Consider the following 24,904-nt stretch of genomic DNA (forward strand, 5'->3'; position numbering starts at 1 on the left):
GTTAAGAATATTAAAAATTAATAATTTAATCATTTATGATTAAATAAATGTATATATGTATCGCAGTGCTTCGATTGTGCCCAAACTTTCACGCGCAGGCGCGAGAAAACAGTAACGTATCTACTATTGGGTAGCAGAGCGGCCAGAGCCCTGAGGCAGTTATATTGGCGGGAATGTACCGAAATAATCTTACTGGACAAAAAGACCTCAGGACGTGTCCTACGAGTTACAAAATATACACAAATACACTCGTTATACATTCATTTTTCAGAATCAAATCATATAAAGTTTTTAAAATTCTGCAGAAGTCTCTGCAAAATTCTGCAGAAATCAATGAGCAGAATTATTTTACATAACATAGATACAGTATAGATGTTCGTATAAATAAAGAATCTTTTAATCCCGAAATAAATAAAATGCGTATCGGAGTAACAGTGTTTTATTAGAATATCTTGTACATAAAGAAGTCTCGTGATATAAACTGCAAAATACATTGATTCTCCGTTTGTATCGTTCGTTCGATTATAAAAATGTTTTCTTATCAGTGCGTAAAATTCAATATTCGGCATGGACGTAACGCGTTTTTCTGCTTTGAAAATCATATTGTATAAATAAGTAACGACGCGATGTAACACACTGAATCGACTGTATCGAAGAATAAAACACTTGACTTTCCCTTAGAGCAGGGATGGGCATTTTTGCTTCAATTGAGGCAAGACTGCCTCCCACCAGCTCCACCGTTACCATGGAGAAAGAACGCGCTTCGCCCGTAGCGAGCAGTGCGCATGTCTCGCGAAGGCTTCGCGCATCGCGGCCTATGCGACGAAGGCGCGCGTTGCATGGAAGAGAGGTTGGTGGGAGAAGCAGGCGTTTGAGGGGCCCCACCAGTGTGCCCAGACGGGATACGTTTTTTCGCGCATGCGCGTCCAAAACAGTAACGTATCTATGATGAAGCAACGATGTAGCAGAGAATGTACTGGTATAATTGACGGGACGCACAGTGGTCCAAATGGACGACTAAGGAGTGCAAAAGTCAAAGAACCAAACATGTAGTAGGCTCCATGGAGATCATATCAATTTCTTAAAATTCTGCATGGCGCTCAAGGTGCCACATTTCCTCGAGAAGCGTACTTTACTGAGGCTGAAAACGCCGCGCATGCGTGAAAAAACGTATCCCGACTGGGCACACTGGGCCCCACCCGTGCCCATCCCTGCCTTAGAGGAATCGCGGAAGCTGTGCTGTGGAGGATAAGAAAGAATAAACGTAAAAGACATGGCAATTAGAAAATAGGATGACCATACATAAGTACTATATACATATTTGCACGGACGTACAAAAAGTGTATTGAAAGAACTGAATGTGATACAAATGACCTGGTAATTGACAGCGGAGGGAAACCGTAGAGGTTCTATATAAAGAAGAGAAACAATTTGCTATATAAAATCTTTGGTATAGAGTTCGTTATTGCATTCGCTCGTGCGTGTACGAGTTTAAATAATTAGCCTTTGAGAAGAATCGTTTAAGAAAAACAGTCGTTAAATAAAACAGTCTACGTATAAATGCGCAAGTGACATCCGACTTGGCTAGAAACTAATACGAACGTAGTATTTCCTTAAAAGTTCGATATTATCAATTCGTAATTTCAATATACAGGGTCACTCGTTTTTAAATGGCCAAACGTTAACCAGCTATACAGGACCCCAAATGGAACAACTTTTACCCCTATCACTTTTTTTGTTTCGGCCTTGATTTCCAGATAATTGCAAAAACCCATCATTTTTTGAGTTTACATAAAATTAAATATCTCAGGACTCCAATGACGAATCTTGATGGTTTTTCCTTTGTTTAGTTTAAAATAAGTAGGGGCATCTTTTTTATTGAATAAACTTTTTTGTGTGACCTTCGGATCATGGTCTTTTTTACATGGGGCACACCGCCACTTTCAAACTTATTTCTTTCAGGCTCCCCGGTGTGCCCCACGCCAAAAAACCATGATCCGAAGGTCACACAAAAAAGTTTATTCAATAAAAAAGATGCCCCTACTTATTTTAAACTAAACAAAGGAAAAACCATCAAGATTCGTCATTGGAGTGCTGAGATATTTAATTTATGTAAACTCAAAAAATGATGGTTTTACGCAATTATCTGGAAATCAAGGCCGAAACAAAAAAAGTGATAGGGGTAAAAGTTGTTCCATTTGGGGTCCTCTACAGCTGGTTAACGCGTTTGGCCGTTTAAAAACGGATGACCCTGTATATAATTGCGCTGTGTAAATTTTAAGTACATCGCAGTAATGTACACGCGAGAACCTTTTCATTTAAAGAGGAGAAAGCGTTTTGAATCGATTTTAAAGTTACTTCTAAACACGTATTCGCGTATGTAATGTAGTATAATATATATAAATGCATGTAAGGCACATGTAGCGATATGAAAGTAAAAATTGTGAACGGTCGTACACTTTTCCGTACGCAGTAATTCGTAATGTCACCGTTTACGGTTCTAATCGTACGCGCGTGTGACAATCGCTGGGCAGAACTTTTCTGATGTCGTTGATATTGTCGACTTCCGTTCTTAATCTGCTGACCTCCTCCTCGTAATTCTTCACCCATTGCGTTTGCGAATTCTTCGCGTCTGTTAACGCGCGGATTCTGTGATCCAAATTCGCCGCTGCGATTTCATTCTCAGCTGCTACTAGACGCTCTTCCAGGCGGTTCAGATCAGCATCGTCTAAGTTCAATGAAAGAGTACAAATATAAATAGTGTCCTACGAGAAATTCAATTAGCTAAGCGAGTACTCTTTGCAGCTGGACGGAAGTCACACGGAGAGAATACACGCCTAATTCATTGTGTGTACAATTTTGATATTGTTTGAACTGACAATGTCATCTCGCGTGACTTCTTTCTAGCAGTATAGTGATCGAATATCAACCAACCTATTTCTGGCAAAACTTCGAGTTCTTTTAGGATTTCAGCTACGTCGGCTAAAGCTTTGTCCACTTGCTGTGACGCTGCTGTTACGTTGATTCTTGCTTGGACAACTTTCTGATTTGCCTAGGGAATATAGAATATAACATTAATATTTATATGATCTATTCGAGGCGTTTATTTTAAAAGTGGCGAAGAGTTTAAATGGAAATTGAAGTCGAAGATGAAATATAAAAATTGAAGTAGCAATCGAAGAAGTTTAAATGCAAATTGAAGTTGCAATTGAAGTTGAAAATTGAACAATTCGAGAGCTGAAATTGAAAAATTTAAATTGAAGCAAAAATACCAATACTGCTGGACTATGGCATATAAAAACCACACTGTTTATGGTCTTAAAGACGTAAACGTGAAAGAGTCTTCTCAGGACGTACAACTTCCAGAGTTGGAATAGACGTAAAATGGACGTCGTATGCTATCTGGGTGGGCTGTTTTAAATTTCATGACAAATCTAATTGTTAATTTTGACATAACTCAAGTCCATTCTTGGTAAGAAGACACATATTATCCACTTAATAATTGCTATTATTTTAATAGGAATTGTAAATTTAACTCTCTTGTAAATACACTTAAGAAGTGTGATACAGTGGTATCATATACGTATATTGTTAATTTCATTGAAACGCGAACTCTTAAATATCTCAATTCAAACTTAAATGGACTAAGGCCCCACTTTAAAAAGTGCTCATTTATTCCAGTTAAATATAAAGTTATAAAGATAATGCTATCGGTTAGCTATAACACATAGATAGATATGTATGACGTCCTACCTCCATCGTGATGTCCGAGTCCTGGCCAATTCGTATTTCGTACTGTCTCATATTTGAATCCGTAGTATCGACTCTGAGATGCAATTTTTCAGCCTCGTTTCCTAGACGAACCGCTTCTATTTTAGTTTTATTTGCTTCGTTCCTAATAGCGTTTGCTTTCGCACTAACATCCTCTGCATACGTCTGTTGCACAGAATATTTTTGTTCAATGTAAAGCGAATTATATCATATTATCTTCTGGATGTGTAGTTGAGACGTACCTGTGCCCTTTGAGCCGTTTCACGAGTATATTTAGCGCTATCTTCGGATCCACGTAGTATCTCTTCCGCTCGCTCAACTTGTCGAGTAGCATCCATAATTAGTGCCTCGATGTGGTCGATATCTCTCAAGGCATTGCGCGCTTTAACGCGTTCGCTCTGTACTTCGGCGTCAAACTCTAAAAAATAATGCTACAGTTCATCGAAATGTTCTGCTATTTCAAACTGTTTGGAGTGAAATGTCGGATTTTGTTCAAATTTAAATACGTCTCGCAGTCTTTAGTGACCTATAAACGAATCTCAAAGGATTTTTCGATATGTTAAACATTGTTGATATCTCACAGACGTGTTAAAAAAAAACATGTCAACCTTTTTTCATTGAATCACAAGTCTAGAAATATCAAACCGATGATAATGAGCTTTTGGGAGCTAATAGTGAAGACAATCAAAGTAATGATAAACACCGCTTAATTTCTTCAACATTTCTTGAGCTTCTTTCAAAGTTTGATCGCCGCGTTTCACTGCATCGTTCGCCTTCTCGTTAGCCTCGTCCAGTTCTGCCAGAAGTTCAGCGGTGCCTGCTTGCTGATCCTGCGCTTTTTCTATCAACTCCTCGCTTTTCATTAGCTTGTCCAACATTTCCTTTATCAGATTTTCATTGCGATCTAACAGCAGTTGCGCTTGTTCTTTCAACCGCAATCCCTGTAACAATACTTGCACGTTACGACAATGTGTACAACGTTTATCGACGACCGATGCTCACCTCCATATTCACATCTTCAACCTGACTTCGTAATTCTTTAATGTCAATCGTGGGAAGTGTCAAATCTAGAGTTAACAAAGCTATCGCCTCCTGCGAAACAACGGATGATTTCTTAGCCGCTATGCCGGTCAAGTTTTTCACTTCGTTCATGCGGTGTTCCAGCAATTCCAACTTATTTTCTAATCCTCGTATCTCCTCGCTGAAAACGCAAAATGCTTTTTAAATAAATTATCTATCTTTCAAATGATCTGTCTTTCAATCAGTTGTAACGACATACGTCAGGTTAGAATATTTCGATATTGCCTTCTTCGCAAGATTGTAAGCTTCTATAGTTGTATTTCGAGCTTGTTCTGCCAAGGTATGAATCTTCATGGCTTCGTTGACATTTCTGGAAATGGAAATTGCACAATTACTTGTTAACTGGGAATAAATACTGTTTATAGACATTAATTAACGAGTAGCATTAATAGACAGCGGATCTTCATGCAAAATAAAAGTTTTCTACCTGAATTTCAACAGAATTCAAACCAGAGTGACATAGAAATTGATTTTCTTTCTTAACATGATTAATAGATCGAAAATAATGCAGAGGGTGACTCAGAAGAAACAGGACACCTAAATATCTTTGTTGGATTTAAAGATACGAAATTTAGCGACGTGGAATTTCAATGGTTTTCAATTCTTCTAGCGTTGCTACTGTTTGAAATTACACCTACTCATTTCTGTCATAAATGCATAGAATCCGCTGTCCACGTTATCGATATTATAAAACAATGTTGTGTAAAACACAACTCGTTGCTTACGAGTCAGCAGTTCCACGCGCTTCCTGCGCGATGGCTGTCATCTGCCTGTTCTGTTGACCAACTTGTTCCGCGCGGAATTTCGCATCGTTCAAAGCTGTTGTTCCATTTATGGCTAAATAATCTTCCGCTTCCTAATGTTCACAAAATTACAGATTGTCATTTCTACAAATATTATAAAACTTTGCTCTATACGAAATTTTAAGAGAATCATGCTCACTTTCAACTGATCGTGGATTTTATCAAGTACTTTCTCCGCTTCGCCGATGCTCATCGATCCTTCGGAAGTGGTCTTCTGCACCTCGGTAGAAGTCAAGTCTACCGTTTGAGAAATCTCACCGATCTCATTCAATTGATCGCGTAGTTCGTCCAATTGCTCCACCAAGGTTTTATTCTCGCCTATACCATTTCAGTTTGTAATTTTGTAAAATTCGGATGAAATTATTGGGTTGGAACGAAGGGTATAGCCGGATAAGATAGTCAAAAGTGCCCTAGGGCACCAAGAAAAAACATACTGTGCAAAACTTCAACCCTGTATCTCGATCGGGAGGGTAGTTATGGGGTAAATTCGAAAAATCAGTTTTTGGCCTATTTTCCCTAGTTAACGACGTTTAGAAATTCCGAGAAAAATCTGACAGATGCCAAGAACCCAAATACATACTTTGCAATTGGTTTCAGATTTTTCAAGTGAAAATCCTGCTTGTAAAAAATCAATAACCTCAAAAAAATCGAAAAAATGCAGATTTCACATGGAAGTTCTAGAGTGACAACATTTATATTTTTACAGTAACGATACATTGTTATGGGAATTGTTCATGAATTTTTTCAGATTTTTAAAGTGAAAATCCTGCTTGTAAAAAATCAAAACCCTCAAAAAAATCGAAAAAATGCAGATTTCACATGGAAGTTCTAGAGTGACAACATTTATATTTTTACAGTAGCGGTATAGTGTTATAGGTATTGTTCATGAATTTTTTCAGATTTTTTCGTTTGGTGCGTCGTTGTTAAAAAAAATAAAAGCCGATTTTTTCGACGTTTTTTCCGCGAAGAACTAAGCTAACCTTAAAATTGTTATGTTCTATTTATTCTGTAAGTCTATCAGGCACTGACAAACCTTGAGCATTTGTAAAATTTGTCAACGTAGCGTTTGTAAATTAAAATTGAATACTTTCCATTCCGTTCTATTATTTTCTGCCATTTTCGAGGTAACTTCTCGTGTTAATTACGAACTTTCTTTCCAACCCAATAGATTATTTGAATCGTACGTACTGCCGGATCCTTGTTTCGCGATCTTCAAAAGATTTTTAACTCTGTCTTGAATCGTTAGCAACTCCTTCTCGAAGTCGCTATCTTTTATGACGGTCGGACTACTGTTGATCTTTCGGAGTGTATTTTGCAATTCGGCTAAACGTTCCCTGTGACTGTTCACAGCATCCTGAACAAGATTATAACAATCCGGACAGTCGACGCAGCCATTTTGTCTGTTGTATTTGTTCTCCTTGCAACGGTCGCAACGTCTTCCTTCTACGTTTGTGAGACACTGCAACGAAAGAATAGGCCATTGTGCGAAGCACATCTTAGAACTGAGAAAACAAACATGAATACCAAAAAATTTTTCTGGACACTGGCAGAGTTACCGGAATATTTAAGTAAGGAGGGTAGAGAGGACAGTCAAAAGCTCCTAGCACGGGTAAGATGCGGAAATAGATAAAATTGGAACAAATACTGGCTGGAAGACGTGCAGGTAGGTGGAACAAGAGTGGGGCAGGCAAAATTATGAACACTAGGGTATGCAGATGAGAAGCGAAAGCAGGAGAGAAAGCGTTAAGATTTGAGGATTAGAAAGAATTGAAGTCGAAGAGTTGAAATCGAAGAATTGAAATCGAAGAATTGAAATCGAAGAGTTGATGTTGAAAGAGAAAAAAGGAAAGGATGCAATAATTAGGCTAGTAATATACTCCTAATGGATACGAACAGAATAGGTCAGGGTAGGAATGAGCGAGACAAAGAAAGAGAGAGAGAGAGAGAAGGTACGACCAAACGTGTGAATAAGATAGATCTGTAAAGTTAGGATACTGTAAACCAAGCCACATTTCTTAGCTGTAAGGCTGAAATAAAGCAATAATAATAATACTTACTGGACACTGTCCATTAACGTTGCATTGCAAGTCCTGAGAACCAATATGGTCGCAGTCGCAAGGCTTGCAACCTTCCCTGCTGAAACCGTATTGATAAGGGAGGCAGGCATCGCAACGTTGACCGGTAACACCAGGTCTACACTCGCATTGACCGGTAATGGGATTGCATGTGTGATTGTACGAACCTTCCGGATCGCAATTACAAGGCGCACAACCCTAATGGCACAAAATTCATATTTCAAACAAGACACATTTGCATTAATACTACAGTCTAACCTCTCGATAACGCGAATCTCATGGGCTGCACTACAATCTTCGAGTTACAGAGGTTTACCCTACGAAAATTCAACTTACAGTAGGTTTGTACGAGAGTTAATAATTTGCTGATCGAAACAGCTTTAAAGAAAGTAAAGTGGAAGTTTCGGAGATGAGTTATTTATTACTGAATTCAATTTGCAAAAGGTTGAATTTGGAGAGCGAAACATTTACTGCTGTTTTGGCTTTGTTTAGCTTCCACACATGTGGAAAATAATTCGAGTTAAAGGAAGTTTTGAGGTTATAAATAGAGGTTATAAAAGTGCAGCGGAGGGGAACGAACAAAACTTTCGTCTTATAATGGTTTTCGAGTTATCGAGGTTTGACTGTATACGATAGATTCGAAACAGTAGTACGAAATTGTATTTACCTCACCGCTCAATAGATGATAATATCCTTCTTCGCACAAGTCACAATTCTGACCGATTACGTGCGACTTGCATTTACATTGGCCTGTCAATTGTTTACAAGGCGCTATTCTGCCATCGTCAAGTTCAACCGTACCAGGTGGATAACACTGGCACAGTCTGCATCCGTCTTCTCTGCGATCAGACAGAGCGTCTCCATAATATCCTACCGACGAATATGATTTAGATTAATTTTCAATTACATGGGACTTTATGAAATTCTTTGGATAATTTGAAATAGTAATTTGTGCGCGTGGATACCTGGCAAACACTCTTCGCAGTGGAAACCAGCCGTGTTGTTGACACATTTTAAACACTCCCCAGTTTCTTGATTGCAGTTTCGAACAGCGTTCAAATCGATGTTATTGTTACAATCGCAAGGTCGACATGCTATACCTTTCTCAGGATTCCCATAGTATCCATCCGAGCATGTTTCGCATCTAGGTCCTGTAAACGAAGAACTATATCGGTTAAACGTTCGACTCATGCGAATTTTCTGAATACACTCCGGGACAAAAAGATAGCTCATCGTCTACTTTTTTTCTCATTTGGTACGATAAACTGAAGAAAATGAATATCCTAATGTGTCAACATATTCTAACACGCCTGTATGTATAATGTACTGAATATCATCAACAATATTTACACTAACAGAATTCTAGGAATGACCATGTAAATCCCAGATAGCATACAATGTCTTAAAAACGTCCATTTTACGTCTATTTCAACTCTGAAAGTCGTACGTCCTAAGGAGACTCTTTAACGTTTACGTCTTTAAATGCCAGTTTTCGGCCCATTGTCCCTATTTATTGACAATTAAAAATTCTGAAAAAAGTCCGACACATGTCGGATACCAAGCCACATATCAGGTATCATTTCCAGATTTTTCCGTTGCAAATTATGGTTGTAAAAAATGAAAAACACGAGAAAAATCGAAAAAATGCAGATCTCATATAAAAGTAGGTCTCGTACCACTTCGGAATTAATTTAGCAATGAGATCCTATCGAAAGTGTTGTGCTCAATTTTCTTCAGATTTTTGCGAGTGGTGCAACAGCGTTGAAAAAAATAAAAACCACTTTTCTCGGCGTTTCTTACCTGTTCTACCCGACGGACACTCGGAGCAAATAGGATCGGGGTTGTTGCCGAGCAATATGCACGGTCCGTTGTCCGGGCAAGGGCAAGGTTTACAATCGTCGGACGTGCCTTTCAACGGATGGCCGTAATATCCGCGTCTGCACAGTTCGCAGTTACTGCCCGCCGTGTTATGTTGGCAAATGCACTGGCCGGTCTCGGCCTCGCAGATATCCGCGTGGCCGTTACAGTTGCACGGAACGCAGAGAGCGAAGGGACCGCCGTTCGGCGGATCATGATGGAATCCAGGTGCACATGACTCGCAAAACTGGCCGACGTAGCCGTGAGGACACTGGCAATGCTCCACCCAATCGGCCGGTTCACCCGCTGCTCCTCGGTGAGCGGTTTCCAACTTAACGTCGTCCAGAAATCCCCTGCCTTGATGAGTGTAGGTTCCGCGGATTTTTATAGCCGTCAGATTCGACAAAATGGACATGAATGCTCGAGAGGACAAACGCGGTTCCCAACCGTACTTCGGATGCTCGTGAAGCTTGAAATGGTATTCCTGAGACGCGACGCTGGGCAGACGACTGTTCTGTCCGAAGATCGGTTGCGTGATTTGTTCGCCGTTTCCTCCTTCGAGTATTAAATCCCGAACCGTTGCGGCAGGTCCAACTTCTCCGATTCTTAGAGTGAATGATAAATCTTGATTGTAGGATGCTCGTTGATCGCCGAGGAATCTGTCCGGCGCTACGAAATAGACGTTGTCTCGATCCAATGCTGTGGCTGATATCGTTTGTGTCACAGGATCGTATTGGAGCGGTATAGTGTTCCCAGCAACGGTCGCTGTCCAACGTTCGGCTCCTCGTACGAACATGCTCTCAATTGCGAGTTTGGAATAGCCGGTAGCCGGTCGGCATACTGAAGAATGACCGTAACAGAAGCACGGTGTGCAACCGAACTCGTTGTCTATCGCGAGGTTGAAGAATCCTGGTCGACATCTGTTAAAAGAAATATACAATATGGTTAGATATTGTTACAACAGATTTTTGACTTGGTATTCCGTACGATAGAATCTCAATTATTTTGTTTGTTTTAACTGTGTCGCGTATCGTCGGCCTCGTTAAATTATTCGATTATGTTATTGAGGGCGAGTTGTTGGTTTACGATTACAGTTGCTGTTGCTATTAAAGGATTCTTTCAAAAAATCCTCAGCCATGGACCATCGACTTTCTACGAGTCTACCCACTTAACATTTATATTCGTCAGTCAATTTATAAATGGAGATTCTACTGTATTTTTCAGAATTTGATTTCGAGATCTGCACTGACATTCGACAACGTTTTCCTTCAACGTTCTCTTTGCACGTGCAAGTGCCGCTGACAGGGTCGCAACTCGGTGCATTCCCCAATGATCCTGTTACATCGCATTCGCACGAGGTACAACCGTACGAGCCGAAGTTGAAGTAATTAGAAGCGCAACGGTCGCATTTGTTCCCTGTGACACCTGGTTTGCACTGGCACTTTCCTTCGCTGTTGCACTGCAGGCTTCTAGATCCTGAAATTACATTCGGTTGGAATTACATTCCGTAAGGACTGATGTATAAAAATTCGAAACAAAGAAAATAATAAATTCTTCCATTGGGAATTTCACTATGTCCCAAAGATAAAAATCTTATCGAACTTTCTTCAAGATTTTGACCACGTTGAATTTTAAAAATCCACGGTTTTCGATCGCGCTTGCTGGTGCATAATAATTCGTAAGAAATCACTAAACATATTCCTGGTAAAGGTAACGCGACACTGATGAATCGACATGATGAAAGAGATGCATCGGTTTACCAATTTCGTTGCAGCCACAGGGAATGCAGTAGTCTCCTTCCGGATGTTGGTAAAAGTTTTCTCGGCAGCGTTCGCAATTCGCGCCATCACGATTTGCTCGGCAATCCTGGCAATGACCACCGTGTCCGGTGGTCTTGTACAATTCCTTGTCGAAGTAACATCTATCCGAGTATCCATTACAGTTGCAAGCTGGAAAAACAAACAAATCAATGACTCAGTTCAATTTCAAAAGAAAATCAAAGTATTAAATGTACGTAGACATTAAAATTAAACATCACGTTACATTATTAAAAATAAGCATTGCGTTTAAAAAAGCAGGGACCATAACTGTTCTAACCGAAAAGAAAAAGAGTCATGGAATAACAAGTATATTTCATCGACTAAACATCGTATCGGTTAGAAATAAGGATTATAAGTAACCGAAGATTTTTTCTCTTGTTGGTAAATGTTATCGTGGAGAGAAATAAATTTCTCTCATCGGTAACTGTTTTCAGCGATCAAAATGAACTCCTTCTCTCATCGATGACTGTTTTGAGCGATCGAAAACAACTTCTCTCACTGATAGCTGTTATGAATGATCGAAACAGTTTTTCTTCATCGATAACAGTTATCGAGGAGGATCCAATCTTTTGGACACTGGTCGCTGTTACTTGTAACCAAAAATTACATTTATAATTTTATAATTTTTGAATTATATTTTTTGTGTAGATATTCTAAATCTCAATAATAATCAACCTTTTATTAATGATTTTTATCGCAGAAAATTTTAGAAGAACTGTTATTTTTGATCCCTGAAAAAAAGTCATTTGAGTAGATGAATAATTATACAGCTGATTTGTGTATGTGTGTTCAACTTTCATGTTCGTAGGTCTAACAAATTTTGCCATTAAATGTACATTGTACATGTACATGTTCAATTTGCATGTTCATGAATTGAATTGAGATTATTAGCAACGTTGTCTAGAGATATTTACTAGATCCAGAGTACCACGGTAGAATCCCGTCCCACCTCGAAGAAACGGAGATCGTTATGCTCGAGAATACCAAAGACACGATCGTTGTCACTTTCAATAGAAAATCCATGGCAGATTTTCTAAATAACAAGAGAATCTGTTGTACTTTGATTATCCGCAAGTTCTGTTATCGGTTCCGCAAGTGAATTGTTATTCATGATTTAATTCCAACGTAGTTAACAACATCACACACTGGCTTTAATTGTTTAAGCGCGTCGTAGATTATATTATTCGTAAGTCTAACAAATTTTGCCATTAGTTAATTTTCGTATCTGCTCGAGAAACTAGTTTGATCGTTCGATAATGTTATCGCGAGATTACGATCCAGGTCTGCGATCCAGGTGATTGAATATTTGAAAATTTGCAAACTGGGAAATTTGAAAAATTGGAAACTTGGGACATTGGATACTTGGAAACTGGGAAACTTGAAAAATTGGAAACTTGGAAACTTGAAAAATTGAAAACTTGGGACGTTGGAAACTTGGAGTTTCACAACAATGATAAATAAATAAATAAATAAATAAAGAAAGAAAGAAATAAGTAAATAAATGGTGAATGGTGACTCGTAACTCGGCAACGCGATGTAATGTGTGCAACTGAGCTGGCAGGCTACAGAAAAGCTGCATTGTGTGCCCCTACATTGCCAACAATCCCCACTTCAGAACAAGCAATGAACGTAAAAGGTAAAGCTGGTTAGGTAATGCCAGCATGATCGTGAACGCAAACTCCCTTCGGCTGCCCGAGAACGCGATGTTCTCAGACTGCTAACTACCTTCAACACTAATAAAAAATACATAGACTGCGACATCCGTGCATTTATAGGAAAATTGAGTAGATGAAATTCAAAACTGTTGAAGAATGTTAAAAACTGCAAATGTCCATATATGACTTCCCCTCTATTAAAATCATTAAGGGAAGAAATAATTAAACATTCGAATTAATTTCTATTTCTTGCAACCGATGCAGACAACTTTTATTTTGCATAAAGATCCGCAGTCTAATTTTTTATTACAGTCCACGTGCGTCTCATATTGATCTTGATATCTCGAGTGTAATTGTTTGAGATCCAATCAGATGTACTTCCGATAGCGTTAGATAAGATCGGGAATGATGCATCTATCGAATGGGAAATGGGAAAGATTAAATTTGCGTTAGGTCAGGTAAAAAGATATTTTATCACATATCTGGGTAAATTGATTACGCTGAACAGCAGAACTGTGCGAGTTCAGGACAGTCACGACTATACTTCCACTGCTCCCTTCAATCACAAACTAATTCGTTGTGTATTCGTTTCAGCTATAATTATAAAAGGGAGTAAAACTTGTTGGTGTAAATATTAAGAACGATGTTTGGAAATTGGGTAGAGATTTTAAAGAATTTCCAGCCCAGAAGATTGTAGAAAATAATCGCATAGACAGTGGAGTATTTGCAAACAGAGTATAATTATAAAAGAATATCTGCTGTGTGTATACAAACAATGAACGCCAACTCGAGTGTCGAAAGTCTTCATCAATATATATTGCGTTGGAAAGAAAGTTCGTAGCGTTCTTCAAATTAAGAGTCGAAGATAAAATTAAGGTATTTATTCACATGTTTATTCAACAACACGAGAAGTTACCTCTCGAAAGTGGCAAAAAGTAATAGAACAGAATGGAGAATATGTTATTGAATAAATCTATGAATTTTGGCTTTCAATTTTAATTACGAACTTTCGTTCCAACCCAATAAATAATTTATGAAAGTTGTGACACGACTTGTTCAAGAAAGAACCAAAGCGAAACTGCACAATAAGTATCTTCTAGAATCAGAGAAATTAATTGGGTACTCACGTTTGCATTCGTGGGCGTCTGTGGCGGTGGCGCGTCCCCAAGGTGCATCGTTGTAAAATGGTAAGCATTCGTTGCAATCTGGCCCGGCAGTGTTGTGCTCGCATCTGTAGAGAATACGTGCCATGCACACAAACGTTTTAAAAAACCGTGAAAATTATTATTACCGCGCGGAGAAGCCTCAAAGAACTCGCCAGCATGTCTTTCATTTTATGAATTTGGTCGACGACCAGATTCACCCTTTTGCAAGTCAATTTCACCTTTCTCTAAATCAATTTCACCCTTCTGCAAGTCAATTTCACCCTTCTGCAAGTCAATTTCACCCTTCTGCAAATCAATTTCACCCATTAAGAATATTTAGAATTAATTATCTATTATTTACATTAAAGTTATAAGACTTAATGCTCAATATGTATTTTCATTTTTAAGTCTTAACAATTAATTTACATTTGATTTGATTATTTTTACAAAAACTTACTTGGGAATACTTTATTTGTAAAAGGTTGAATTTTTGAGTTGCAAAAGGGTGAAACTGATTTTTAAGAAGACGAGATCGACTTGCAAAACGGTGAAATTGATTGAAATTGATTTGCAAAAGGGTGAATTTGGAGTGCAAAACCTTTACACAGATAACAGTGTGTAGTTTGGGAAGTAATTTTCTTTCAGAATTCTACTGTGCGAGGTAATTAAGTGAATGAATTAACTTTCGTTGGTTTTAACGTTTTGCATTACGTTGTACATCTTACCTACATACTCTGCGAGTTTTTCCGTCCATGCTGGTGCTGTTTACACATTGGCCAGCATGGCCATTGCAGGCGCAACGTGCTCCAACAGCGACGTCAGCGATAGCATAGTAGTAGGATTTCAGTACGTTATCGTCGCCGAACACTTCGTCGCCGAACGTATTCTGCCTGTCCAAAGTAATCCTCAAGTCGACCGCTTGAACCCATTCCTTAAAACACAAGCAACGTTCAACGTTTACATCGAATTTTACATACAAATTCACTTGAAATTCTGCATTAATACACTCCTGAAAACAATTAAGGGATCACTTGTGCGAACCAGAAAAATTGCTCCCACTCTTTACGTGATCATAACTCCGTCAAAAATTGCCGTATCGATATATTTGAACAATGGTTTGAAAGCCTGAAGCCTCTAGTTTCAGATGCTCTGTTTCAAATTGTTGCTATGTTGTTTTTTTACAAAGTTATAGCGAGATGAAGACAACATTGATGGTTAACAAAAATTTTGTGCAACTTTGGAACATCACGCGGGGAGCAACAAATTTTTGTTGATAAATCGCGTTAATATCATTTCGAAGGGCTATCTTTCCTGTGTAAATTGTGTGGTTGTTGAATATTGTGCGATTTTTTTTATTGCCATCTGTAAAGTTAGGATACTGTAAATGAAGTCACATTTCTTAGCTGTAAGGCTGAAATAAAGCAATAACAATATATACCTGCAAAGCCGCGTTTGTTTCAAAGTTGTAGGCGGAAGGTCGACCCTCTAAGGTGGAGAATGCGACCGTGCCCTTCGTTAAGGGCGAGATGTCCGAATATTCCGAGGTGCAAAGCACTCTCGTGTCATCGCCCCTAACAGTTTCTTTCGAATCCGGTAGAAAATAGTTGTCCCTGCAAGTTGCAGAATAAAACTGATAAGGCTCCCACGACGCATCCTCATTTCTCCTCTTGTAAATACCCCAGCTCTCTGGCCGTGGCGACTCGAACAGTACTCTGACATATGTTATGTCGAAAGTTTTTCCTGCAATCATAGGTATTTATTAATGTCTTGGAAACTACAGGGAAATTGAAAGAAAAATGTAAATAGAACGGGCTTTTTCTATGTTGTTGGTCCTTCCTTTATTTACTTAATTGTCTTGTTTTTTAGTTAAAATGAATAGAAGTTCCACAAACATAAATTACAACGAAGTTTTAGTTCTAGAAAGAGCACGTTCTACGCCACTGCGATTCTCCAGTATAAAACCAGCGGGGTGCAAGTGGCCGATTCTTTCGTGAATGAACACGTGGCCCACAGACTGAGATTCTTTGCTACGCGGCTCCCATTTTAAAGAATACCGCTGTTCTTCGAATACCCAATCCCCGAAAATAGTTTTCCGAACTGGCCCCAATTTGTCATACAAATTAACGGGGATACCTTGTGTAAAATGAAATTTTTGAGCATTTTTTTGTTTGCTTGTTAGATCGATAGGAAATTTCCCGAGGAATGTGATAAGAAAAGTTAGAAAGTAATCATTTCAATCGATTTCGATGCAATTTTCAGTATGCGTATAACTAACATAGATCTACAAAACATACATTTTAAATTTTCATTAAGGGCCCAAATAAAAAAGTTTTAAAACATGCCTTTCTATTTTACCACGTTTTTATTAGCTTTCTATCTTGTCTGTCTGTTCGGTACAAATTTTGCAATTGATTTTAAACTAACTTCCCGGTGAGCTAGACACTTGAAATTTTAAACATAGCTCAGAAATGGATGACAATGCAATATTAAAAAAAATTATTTTAAAAAGCCTATGCGTTTAGGAGATATAAATTATTAATAAATTTAAACGTTACACCTCCCCGTGCGACGCTCGATGGTACGTGATCGCGTTCGGCGATCCCCACTCCGCGCGACAGCGCTCCCTACTCCACTACGCGTTCCCACTCTGACTCATCTCCACTCCACTGACCCGCTTCGCAAAATTGTTTCGTAACATTGTTTACAAAGTTTACCACATGTCTTTGTTATAATCTTTGTTATAGTCTTTGAAATTTACTACATGTCTTTGTTATAATCTCATCAAAATGTTTAAAATCGATCGTAAAATTTCACACACACCAGACTAAAAAGCAGAAAATAAATTTTTAGAAAATACCACGTTTTTAACACGGACTAAAAAGTATAAAATAATTTAAATAAAAACAAATTTTTAGAAAAATATGTTTAAAAAATGGACTAAAAAGTATGAAATCATTTTTCCTAGCCCCATACAGGTTCCTAAGCCCATAAATAATATTACCCCCTCAAGTAATATTAAATATATAAAATTTCATAATAATTTAATGCTATTTTAAAACAATATTAAATTCTGCATAAAATTTCTACAAATAATATCACCCCCACAAATAATATTAACTTTATAAATTTCATATTAATCTAATGCTATTTTAAAACAATATTAAATTCTAAAATTTCTATAAATAATATTAATCCCTCAAATAATATTAACTTTATAAATTTCATAATAATTTAATGCTATTTTAAAACAATATTAAATTCTATATAAAATTTCTATAAATAATATTACTCCCTCCGATAAAATATTAACATTAACTATATAAAATTAAATAATAATTTAACGACCCAATAGTTTTAGGAAATGATGGTCCATTATTTTATTTCGTGAAGTACTTCAATTCAGATTATATGTAAAATATTGTATATTGTATTTCATTGTATAACGCCGTCGAATGTACTTTAAAATAAAGCTGTGAATACTAAGGTTATCTTCCGTATTTTTAGTTTCATTTCAATTCAAAGTTCTTATTGGAATACCCTGTAGTTATTTGAACAAAAAAGAATATCAAGAAGAACAGTAGACGAAAGGCTACCGTCGAAATATAGATTATTCACGCTCGAGTCCCATGACTCGCGGCTATGTTTCTTCATCGTTGGTGTTCCGAGAATTATCTCATCGCGCACGCATCCTGATAGATAAGGAAGTAAAATGGAAAAAGATGGCGCCGAGAGAAAGAGAGCGACAAACGTTGAGGACGTGTTAAAAGTTCATCGTGGACACTGATGAATGAACTCTTTCTTTATCTACAGTTAGAACATTCGCTAAGTTTAGTCTGACACCGTCAAGCATTAACAGAGTCGATTCTAATCAAAATCAAACTATAAACGTTGATTATGGCGAGAATAATTAACCCTTTGGACTCGAATGGAAACTCTAAGAGAGGCGCCACTAAAAAACATTATTAAATATATCGGTTTCTAATCAATTACTAAACATTTAGGTATAAGGTGTTAAATCATAGAAAATGAAAATATTCTAGATCGGAAGAAATGTTTAATTATCCAATTAAAATAGCTCCGAGTGCAACGAGTTAATAAACACAGCGGATCTGTATGCTAAATAAAAATATTCTACCTAAATTGCAACATACTGGAGGGAAATAGAAATTTATTTTCTTTCTTAGCATGTTCAATAGGTCGAAAATAATATAATAATATTTTTAAGGTTATTTTCAAGTTACTTGGAGTGAACTACGTAAAGTTGTTCGTAAATTCTGCACACTTGCAATCCTGGAAACGAGAGTATAGCCCAGTGTTTCTCAACCTGTGTGCCGACAACCGAAAAAGGTTGAGAGACACTGGTCTAACCTCTCTTCGATGATCGGAGATAAATATGTACGTAAATAGATAGAAATAAGAATCTTTGTAAAGCCATACCCAGATGAAGCGTAAGGTTCACTTGAACCGGATACTCAATGCCTTCGAACATGGTCTCCGACTGCCACCAGGTTGCATTGTCATTATTATCGTGATCGGTGAGGAACAGAGCCGGATGATCGCCGTACCGACATATCTCGCATGATTTCTTGTGCACGCCAGTCTGTTTACAAAATTCGGTTGACCTTTCCTGACCGCACGTGTTCGTTGCTTCCATGGGCACGTTGAACGCTGCATTTTCAAAAGGTGGTATGCACCTCTGCAATCCGAAACATTGGAGATCAGTTTTTTAGCCGAGTTTTTAGCTTAGGTTAGTTTTTAGGTTCTTAGTCTTGTTCTATACTGACGCGCGCATCCTACAATATTTTATTTCATTCCTACTCGGTACAAAATCTGTCGGATATATTTGTGGTTGTCAGGAAAAACACCTACCGCATGTCACAATTTCAAAAAATTCGAGTTTATGCAATAATTGAACTTTATGAGACAGTAGAACCTCGATTAACCGGATTCTGAACATTGTTGAGATATTGCACGGTTTTTTTCGCGCATGCGCGACGATTATAGCGTCAGTAAAGTACAAAGTTGGGCTGAAATGGGGTACCTTGGTCACCGCGCATAATTTCGCAAAATTTTGTTTTCCGATTTTCAAATATGGATGTTTAACATGCGTATGTTATATTAAAATTTAATGTGTATGTACATATAATATAGAATATGTATACAGTTTCGCACCATTCTATACAAAATTAATGCTGACAAAATGTGCCACAAGATTGATTCGATTCAGTTTTTCCCGAGATATCCGCGCTCAATGTTCACTTTGGTAATTACATATTATATGTACATACACATTAAATGTTAATATAACATACGCATGTTAAACATCCATATTTGAAAATCGGAGAACAAAATTTTGCGAAATTATGCGGGGCGACCAAGGTACCCCATTTTAGCCCCACTTTGTACTTTACTGACGCTAAAATCGTCGCGCATGCGCGAACAAAACCGTGCAATATCCCAACACTGATTGAGAGCAGTATTAGATTTAATGTGTATGCACATATAATATGTATAAACTTCTGAACTCTTCCGGTACTTTGCTACCGGTAATAGTTCCCCTCTATATTCCCCACAAACTTAGGACGCAATACATACGTTCCTGTATTTGGTCGCGAATGCGCGAAAAAACCGTGCAATATCCCAACACATCCCTACTGTATAGGATTTACGTATTTACCAGAAAAAAAGTCATGAAAATAAATTCGAAAGGTTCGAAAAAATAATCCAATTAACCAATGTCCTATGTCAAAGCATTAGTGATCAAAACTTTAAACGGCAATATCTCGGAAGTAAAAGTACATGACACATACGGCGTTTTTCCTGACAACCGCAGACATGTTGTTTTATAAAAATCACACGACTGAATTTATTCAAATTTTTCGTAATTTTTATAATAATACGTGCTCGAATAAAGAAATTTATTCAATAATTTCTAATGGAAACAAATCTTTATAATTACAATAATTAAAAAATAAACAATGTGAAAGCGGTCATGCCGTGATATATCACTAGACAGCGGATCTTTATGCAAAATAAAAATTTTCTACCCGAACTGCAACAACCTCGAGTGAAATAGAAATTTCTTTTCTTTCGTAATATTTTTAATAAGTTAAAAATAATATAATAATTAAAATTCTTCTAATGTTTCTACTGTTTTCAATTACACCCACTCATATTTGTCGTAAATGCATCAAATCCGCTGTATAGTGATTGGGAATGAACGTTTTCGAACGTAGCTATGTACTTCAAAAGTAGCAGTTCACGCCATTTCTAAACATGGGCATCCCCTCCCTCTCTCTCTTGGCAAAAATGGTGGCAGAAAAGACCCTGTCAAAATTCTGAACCCTGTTAAAATTCTTTTTTCGAGTCAACGAACGTACAATAGAACAGCAAAGTACTTAAGAGCGAAAGCGAGAGAGAGAGAGAGAGAGGAGGATAGTATTATTATGGCCCATCCATAGACCCGTCATGCATTGTGTTCGAGTAATAGCAGGTAGTTTCCTTCCAAACAATTCCCAGAACAATTTCTACGGGGAAATCCCTACAAGGGCGTTCTAAGGGTCTAAAACTTCGCAGTATTTCACATTTTCTAGATAAAGTTTGGAAAATAATCTGGATGATTTATACGCACGAAAATATTCCCGCCATTTTATTTCCCGACACTACAGTATAGTGAATAATACATATAGTAAATGCCTAGATATTTACATAGGAAACGAAGTATTTCTTTTAGAAATGTTTGAAATTCTTCAGAGATGAGTATGTTTGTCTACTTTTATCATTCCGTTCCTATCACGGAACGTTGATGTAACTCCGAACCATACTTTGATAACCTAATGTAGCGTGTAATGCTCTACAAAAAAGTCGAAATTTCGTTGACTATGAATAAACACGAATCAATTCTGATATTTTCATAAATTCCTCAAGACTAAGCGTACCGGGTACAAAATTTTTAAATATTGTTTTATAAAAATTACAAGCGACTAAATTTATGTAGATTTTTCACAATTTTTATAATAATACGTGCTCGAATGAAGAAAATTGAATTTCTAATGGAAGCATCTTTGTATATAATTTCAATAATTAAAAAATAAACAATGTGAAAGCACGGTTACGAGAGAATATATAAGCATACAACAGATATAAAGTTTCTCCTGTTTTATAAAATTATACGAACTATGTGCAAAAAGGTTCTAATCATTAAAAACCGTAAAATAAATCGCAGGTCAAGGGTTTAATATTCGGACGCTCTCAAAAAACCGATAACTTTTTAAATACTGGACAATACGATTTTTCCAAAAATTGCAATTGGTCGGATTTGTAGAGAAAATACTAAAAGTTGCATTTTACATAAAAAATTCTGTGGGCCTATATTGGAAATTTAAAAAATACGTTTTGTAGATCTGTGTCAATTATTTAAAAAAGTTTTATCGAAATCGTTTAATGCGGGAAAAAACGACAGACATTGAAATCGTGAAAACAGCAATTTTTCCAGGTTATTTGACCTGTCGCGGTCGCGGTACGATTAAAAAGTCGATCGGGATAAATAATGGCGGGGAATTATTTAGATAAAATAACTACGAGATATAAATAAAATAACTGCAAATATACAGACCTGTGGCCTTCCGTTGTCATCGTAACATTTATCTTCGTCCCTATGCGCGAATCGATTGTATTCTTCTGCAGGATCGGGATCCGCCAGTACTGCCACCATAGAAATGGCAAGAACTATTAACATTTTCTTGTGCCTTCCTCGCGTCATATTTGAAAAATTAGTTTAACCACTGTTTCTTTTAATCGTAATCCACTTTTACACAGTGAAAATTCGCAGTCCAGTTGGAACTCTCACTTTTCCCGATTTTCTCAGACGTCAAGATGACCACTTTTCGTCGAATGGGTCCATTGACAACAATGGGATTCGCGACGATCCTTTCTATTGTTTATCACCAAGACCACATTCCGCGAGCCGTTCTCCCCTTCTTGCCTGTCTAGTGTAGAAAAATTTCTCAAATTACTAGCTTTTCGTAATATAAAACATCAGCAATACCGTTTTGTATAGTACAGTTAGAGAAAAAAATATACGAATCGCAGTTAGATAATTGCTCGCAGGAGTTTCAAATTTTGTAGCTTGAAATTAATTGAAAGAGACGTTCGATCGGATAATTTTTTAAATTTCCAGACTGCGGATCTTTATGCATATGTGGCTTGTAAAAATGAAATAAAAACACTGGAGCATTAAATTTCACAGAATTTAGTACGATTTTTATTTATTTTGTATCTACAAATGCTATTACTATTTAGATTGCGGATTTTATGCATTTATGACGAAAATGGCGGATGTAAATTCAAACAGTATAAACATCAAAACGGTTTAAGAACGTTCATGTGTAATTTTCAATTTATTAAAATTGTTAGACGTATCGAGAAATTTTTATACGGTTCCTGCGTCTCGTAATCGAAGTTAGATAATTGCTGGCAAGAGTTTCAAATTTTAGCTTGAAATTAATTGAAAGAGACGTTCGATCGGATAATTTTTTAAATTTCCAGACGGCGGATCTTTATGCATTTGTGGCTTGTAAAAATGAAATAAAAACACTGGAGCATTAAATTTAACAGAATTTAGTACTATTTTTATTTATTTTGGATCTACAAATGCTATTACTATTTAGATTGCGAATTTTATGCATTTATAACGAAAATGGCGGATGTAAATTCAAACAGTAAAAACATCAAAACATTTTAAGAACGTTCACATGTAATTTTCAATTTATTAAAATTGTTAGAGTTATCAAGAAATTTTTATATGGTTCCTGCGTCTCGTAATTGACGAGGAAAATGTTTATTTTGCATAAAGATCCGCTAGAAAAATTGAAAATTGCATAAATATCATATACAGTCGGCGTACAAAATATTTTTACACATTCTAAAAACGAATAACTTTTCCAAAATTGTACCCAACAGCTTGAGTTTTTTTCAGACGTTACAGGGATTAATTTACTAGATAATGTGTAAATAATTTTTTTTTTATTGTTATTGGTCGCGATTGCTGAGGAAAAAGTAAAGGCAACGATTTTTAAATTTTTTGTCTGCGCCTGTGAAAATTTAAAACATGTATTTTGCAAATCTAAGGCGGTTATATACATGTACAAAGTTTAAAAAAGCTATGGGCATTGTAAGACGTAAAAATTATTGAATTTAGGGTTAGCGATTCATTTACTCGTAGATTCTTACAGATTTTGCTTATTTCATCAATTATATTTCATAAGAACCTTGATAAAAGAAAAATTATTCACACATTAGCTAAATCTAACGTCAGAAAAGAACTCGAGTTGTTGTGTTCAATTTTGAAGAAGAAATCACTGGTTACTAGACTGCGGATCTTTCTGCAAAATGAAAAATGTTCGAATTGTTTGCAGGACATTGTTTCTGCAAAATTGAATACATTGTTGTCCTTAAATATTTTTAACACGCCACTGCTTTAAATCGTACCGAATTCGTACGAGCCGATTTTTGTAACAAACGCATAAAATCCGCAGTCTACAGATTACTCGAATGTGGTTCGGCGAATTATTATTGGCGAAACAAAATTCACGACACAGATATTGTATTCTATGTAGCACTACGAACGGAATCGAGCAAAAAATTTCAAGCTATACGTATACTAACAATTCTCGCGCCTTACAAGAAAGGAAAGCCGATATAGTTCACAGTCACATGCAGATTCAACACGAACCAATCCCGAATTGTTCACTAATTTACGGGAGGAACGGAGTTCGCACTGTGGGTCGCAGATTGTTTGAAGCGAAAGGGAAAATTCTTATTCTAACCTCTTCGACCGACAGAAAACTGGGGAACTCGGAAGAAAGACTCTCACCGCGCGACAGTTCACTGAGAAACTGAACGAGAAGAACAGTGAGTGAGGCTGTAGACTGCGTGGGCTGTGGATTGTGGGGAAGTCGAGTACCCAATGCCAGGAGCTTGTGGTGGTAACACGTCGCCATTCGTGCACATTCGTGGTAGAAAGTGCAGGCAAAGAGCAGCTTGGGAGAATCATATAGCGATGGCAACGTTAGGGTTTACAATTAGTGCTTCAAGGAAACTCTGTTAAAATTTTCAATTACAATTATAGGAGCATAAATCGTGTAGATGAAACTGAAAATTATTGAAATATTTGAAAAATTGAAGCAGGGCCGGCCTTCTCTATAAAGGGGCCTGGGTGCAAGAAACCATTTGGGGCCCCACATAGGTTAGTACTTTTTTATAACGAATGTCCAGTTGCATCGATTGATGTATTACAAAATACCTCATTCCATTAAAAAAAATATCGGTGACCTTGAGATCTTGTAAAAAAATGACCTTGAAAATTTTATCCCATACAGCGTTACATGTGGCCTTTCAAATAGTGTAACTTTGTCCTAAGAAGTTTTTTTGTACAACGAAAAGTAACGGAGATATTTAGGTGTTCTGTTTCTTCGGACTCACCCTGTATATTACTAATGCATGTTTATATAATGCGTGATTTTGTTTTTGCTAATAAATTAATTACTTCAGAAAAGTTACATTATTTTAGTTTTTCATCGTGTTGGGGCCCTCTCAATCGCGGGGCTCCGGTGCATAGCATCCGTCGCACCCCCCAGATGGCCGGCCCTGACCATAGCGATGGCAACGTTAGAATTATAATCAGGGCTTCAAGAAAAC

The 24,904-nt window shown here is 37.2% G+C and overlaps 1 protein-coding gene across 7 annotated transcripts; it reads right to left on the reverse strand.

The window, feature by feature from the left end:
* Window positions 1–423: 423 nt before the first annotated feature.
* Lanb2 (laminin subunit gamma-1) lies at window positions 424–24,222 on the reverse strand. 7 transcript variants are annotated; one of them, XM_076442090.1, is made up of 22 exons: window positions 24,081–24,222; window positions 21,822–22,194; window positions 18,644–18,902; window positions 15,645–15,946; window positions 14,932–15,137; window positions 14,189–14,292; window positions 11,347–11,535; window positions 10,837–11,062; window positions 9,530–10,506; window positions 8,695–8,880; window positions 8,397–8,599; window positions 7,712–7,927; window positions 6,843–7,113; window positions 5,794–5,972; window positions 5,577–5,707; window positions 5,051–5,161; window positions 4,774–4,972; window positions 4,475–4,712; window positions 4,014–4,189; window positions 3,754–3,936; window positions 2,935–3,052; window positions 424–2,728 (listed from the first exon to the last, which is right to left on the reverse strand). In XM_076442090.1, exons 2-22 carry the CDS (start codon window positions 21,966–21,968, stop codon window positions 2,493–2,495), a joined length of 4,857 nt encoding a protein of 1,618 aa, XP_076298205.1. In that variant the 5' UTR covers window positions 21,969–22,194; window positions 24,081–24,222; the 3' UTR covers window positions 424–2,492. The 7 variants fall into 7 exon arrangements, with proteins under 7 accessions (XP_076298205.1, XP_076298202.1, XP_076298203.1 ...); XM_076442087.1 differs by having other exon boundaries at window positions 24,034–24,172; XM_076442088.1 differs by having other exon boundaries at window positions 21,822–22,190; window positions 24,034–24,131.
* Between the last annotated feature and the right edge of the window lie 682 nt (window positions 24,223–24,904).

Source organism: Lasioglossum baleicum, chromosome 17 (genome assembly GCF_051020765.1).
Source record: "Lasioglossum baleicum chromosome 17, iyLasBale1, whole genome shotgun sequence".
Classification (NCBI taxonomy): Eukaryota; Metazoa; Arthropoda; class Insecta; order Hymenoptera; family Halictidae; genus Lasioglossum; species Lasioglossum baleicum.

What these genes read in the sequence shown, in the direction of transcription:
- Lanb2 (XM_076442090.1), bottom strand. Translation starts at nt 21,968, where the DNA reads ATGACGCGAGGAAGGCACAAGAAAATGTTAATAGTTCTTGCCATTTCT. An exon ending in ATGACAACGGAAGGCCACAG is followed by an intron (nt 18,903 to 21,821) that starts GTCTGTATATTT and finishes TTCGGATTGCAG; the next exon opens with AGGTGCATACCACCTTTTGA. An exon ending in CGCGAAACAAGGATCCGGCA is followed by an intron (nt 5,973 to 6,842) that starts GTACGTACGATT and finishes GAAATGGTATAG; the next exon opens with GCGAGAATAAAACCTTGGTG.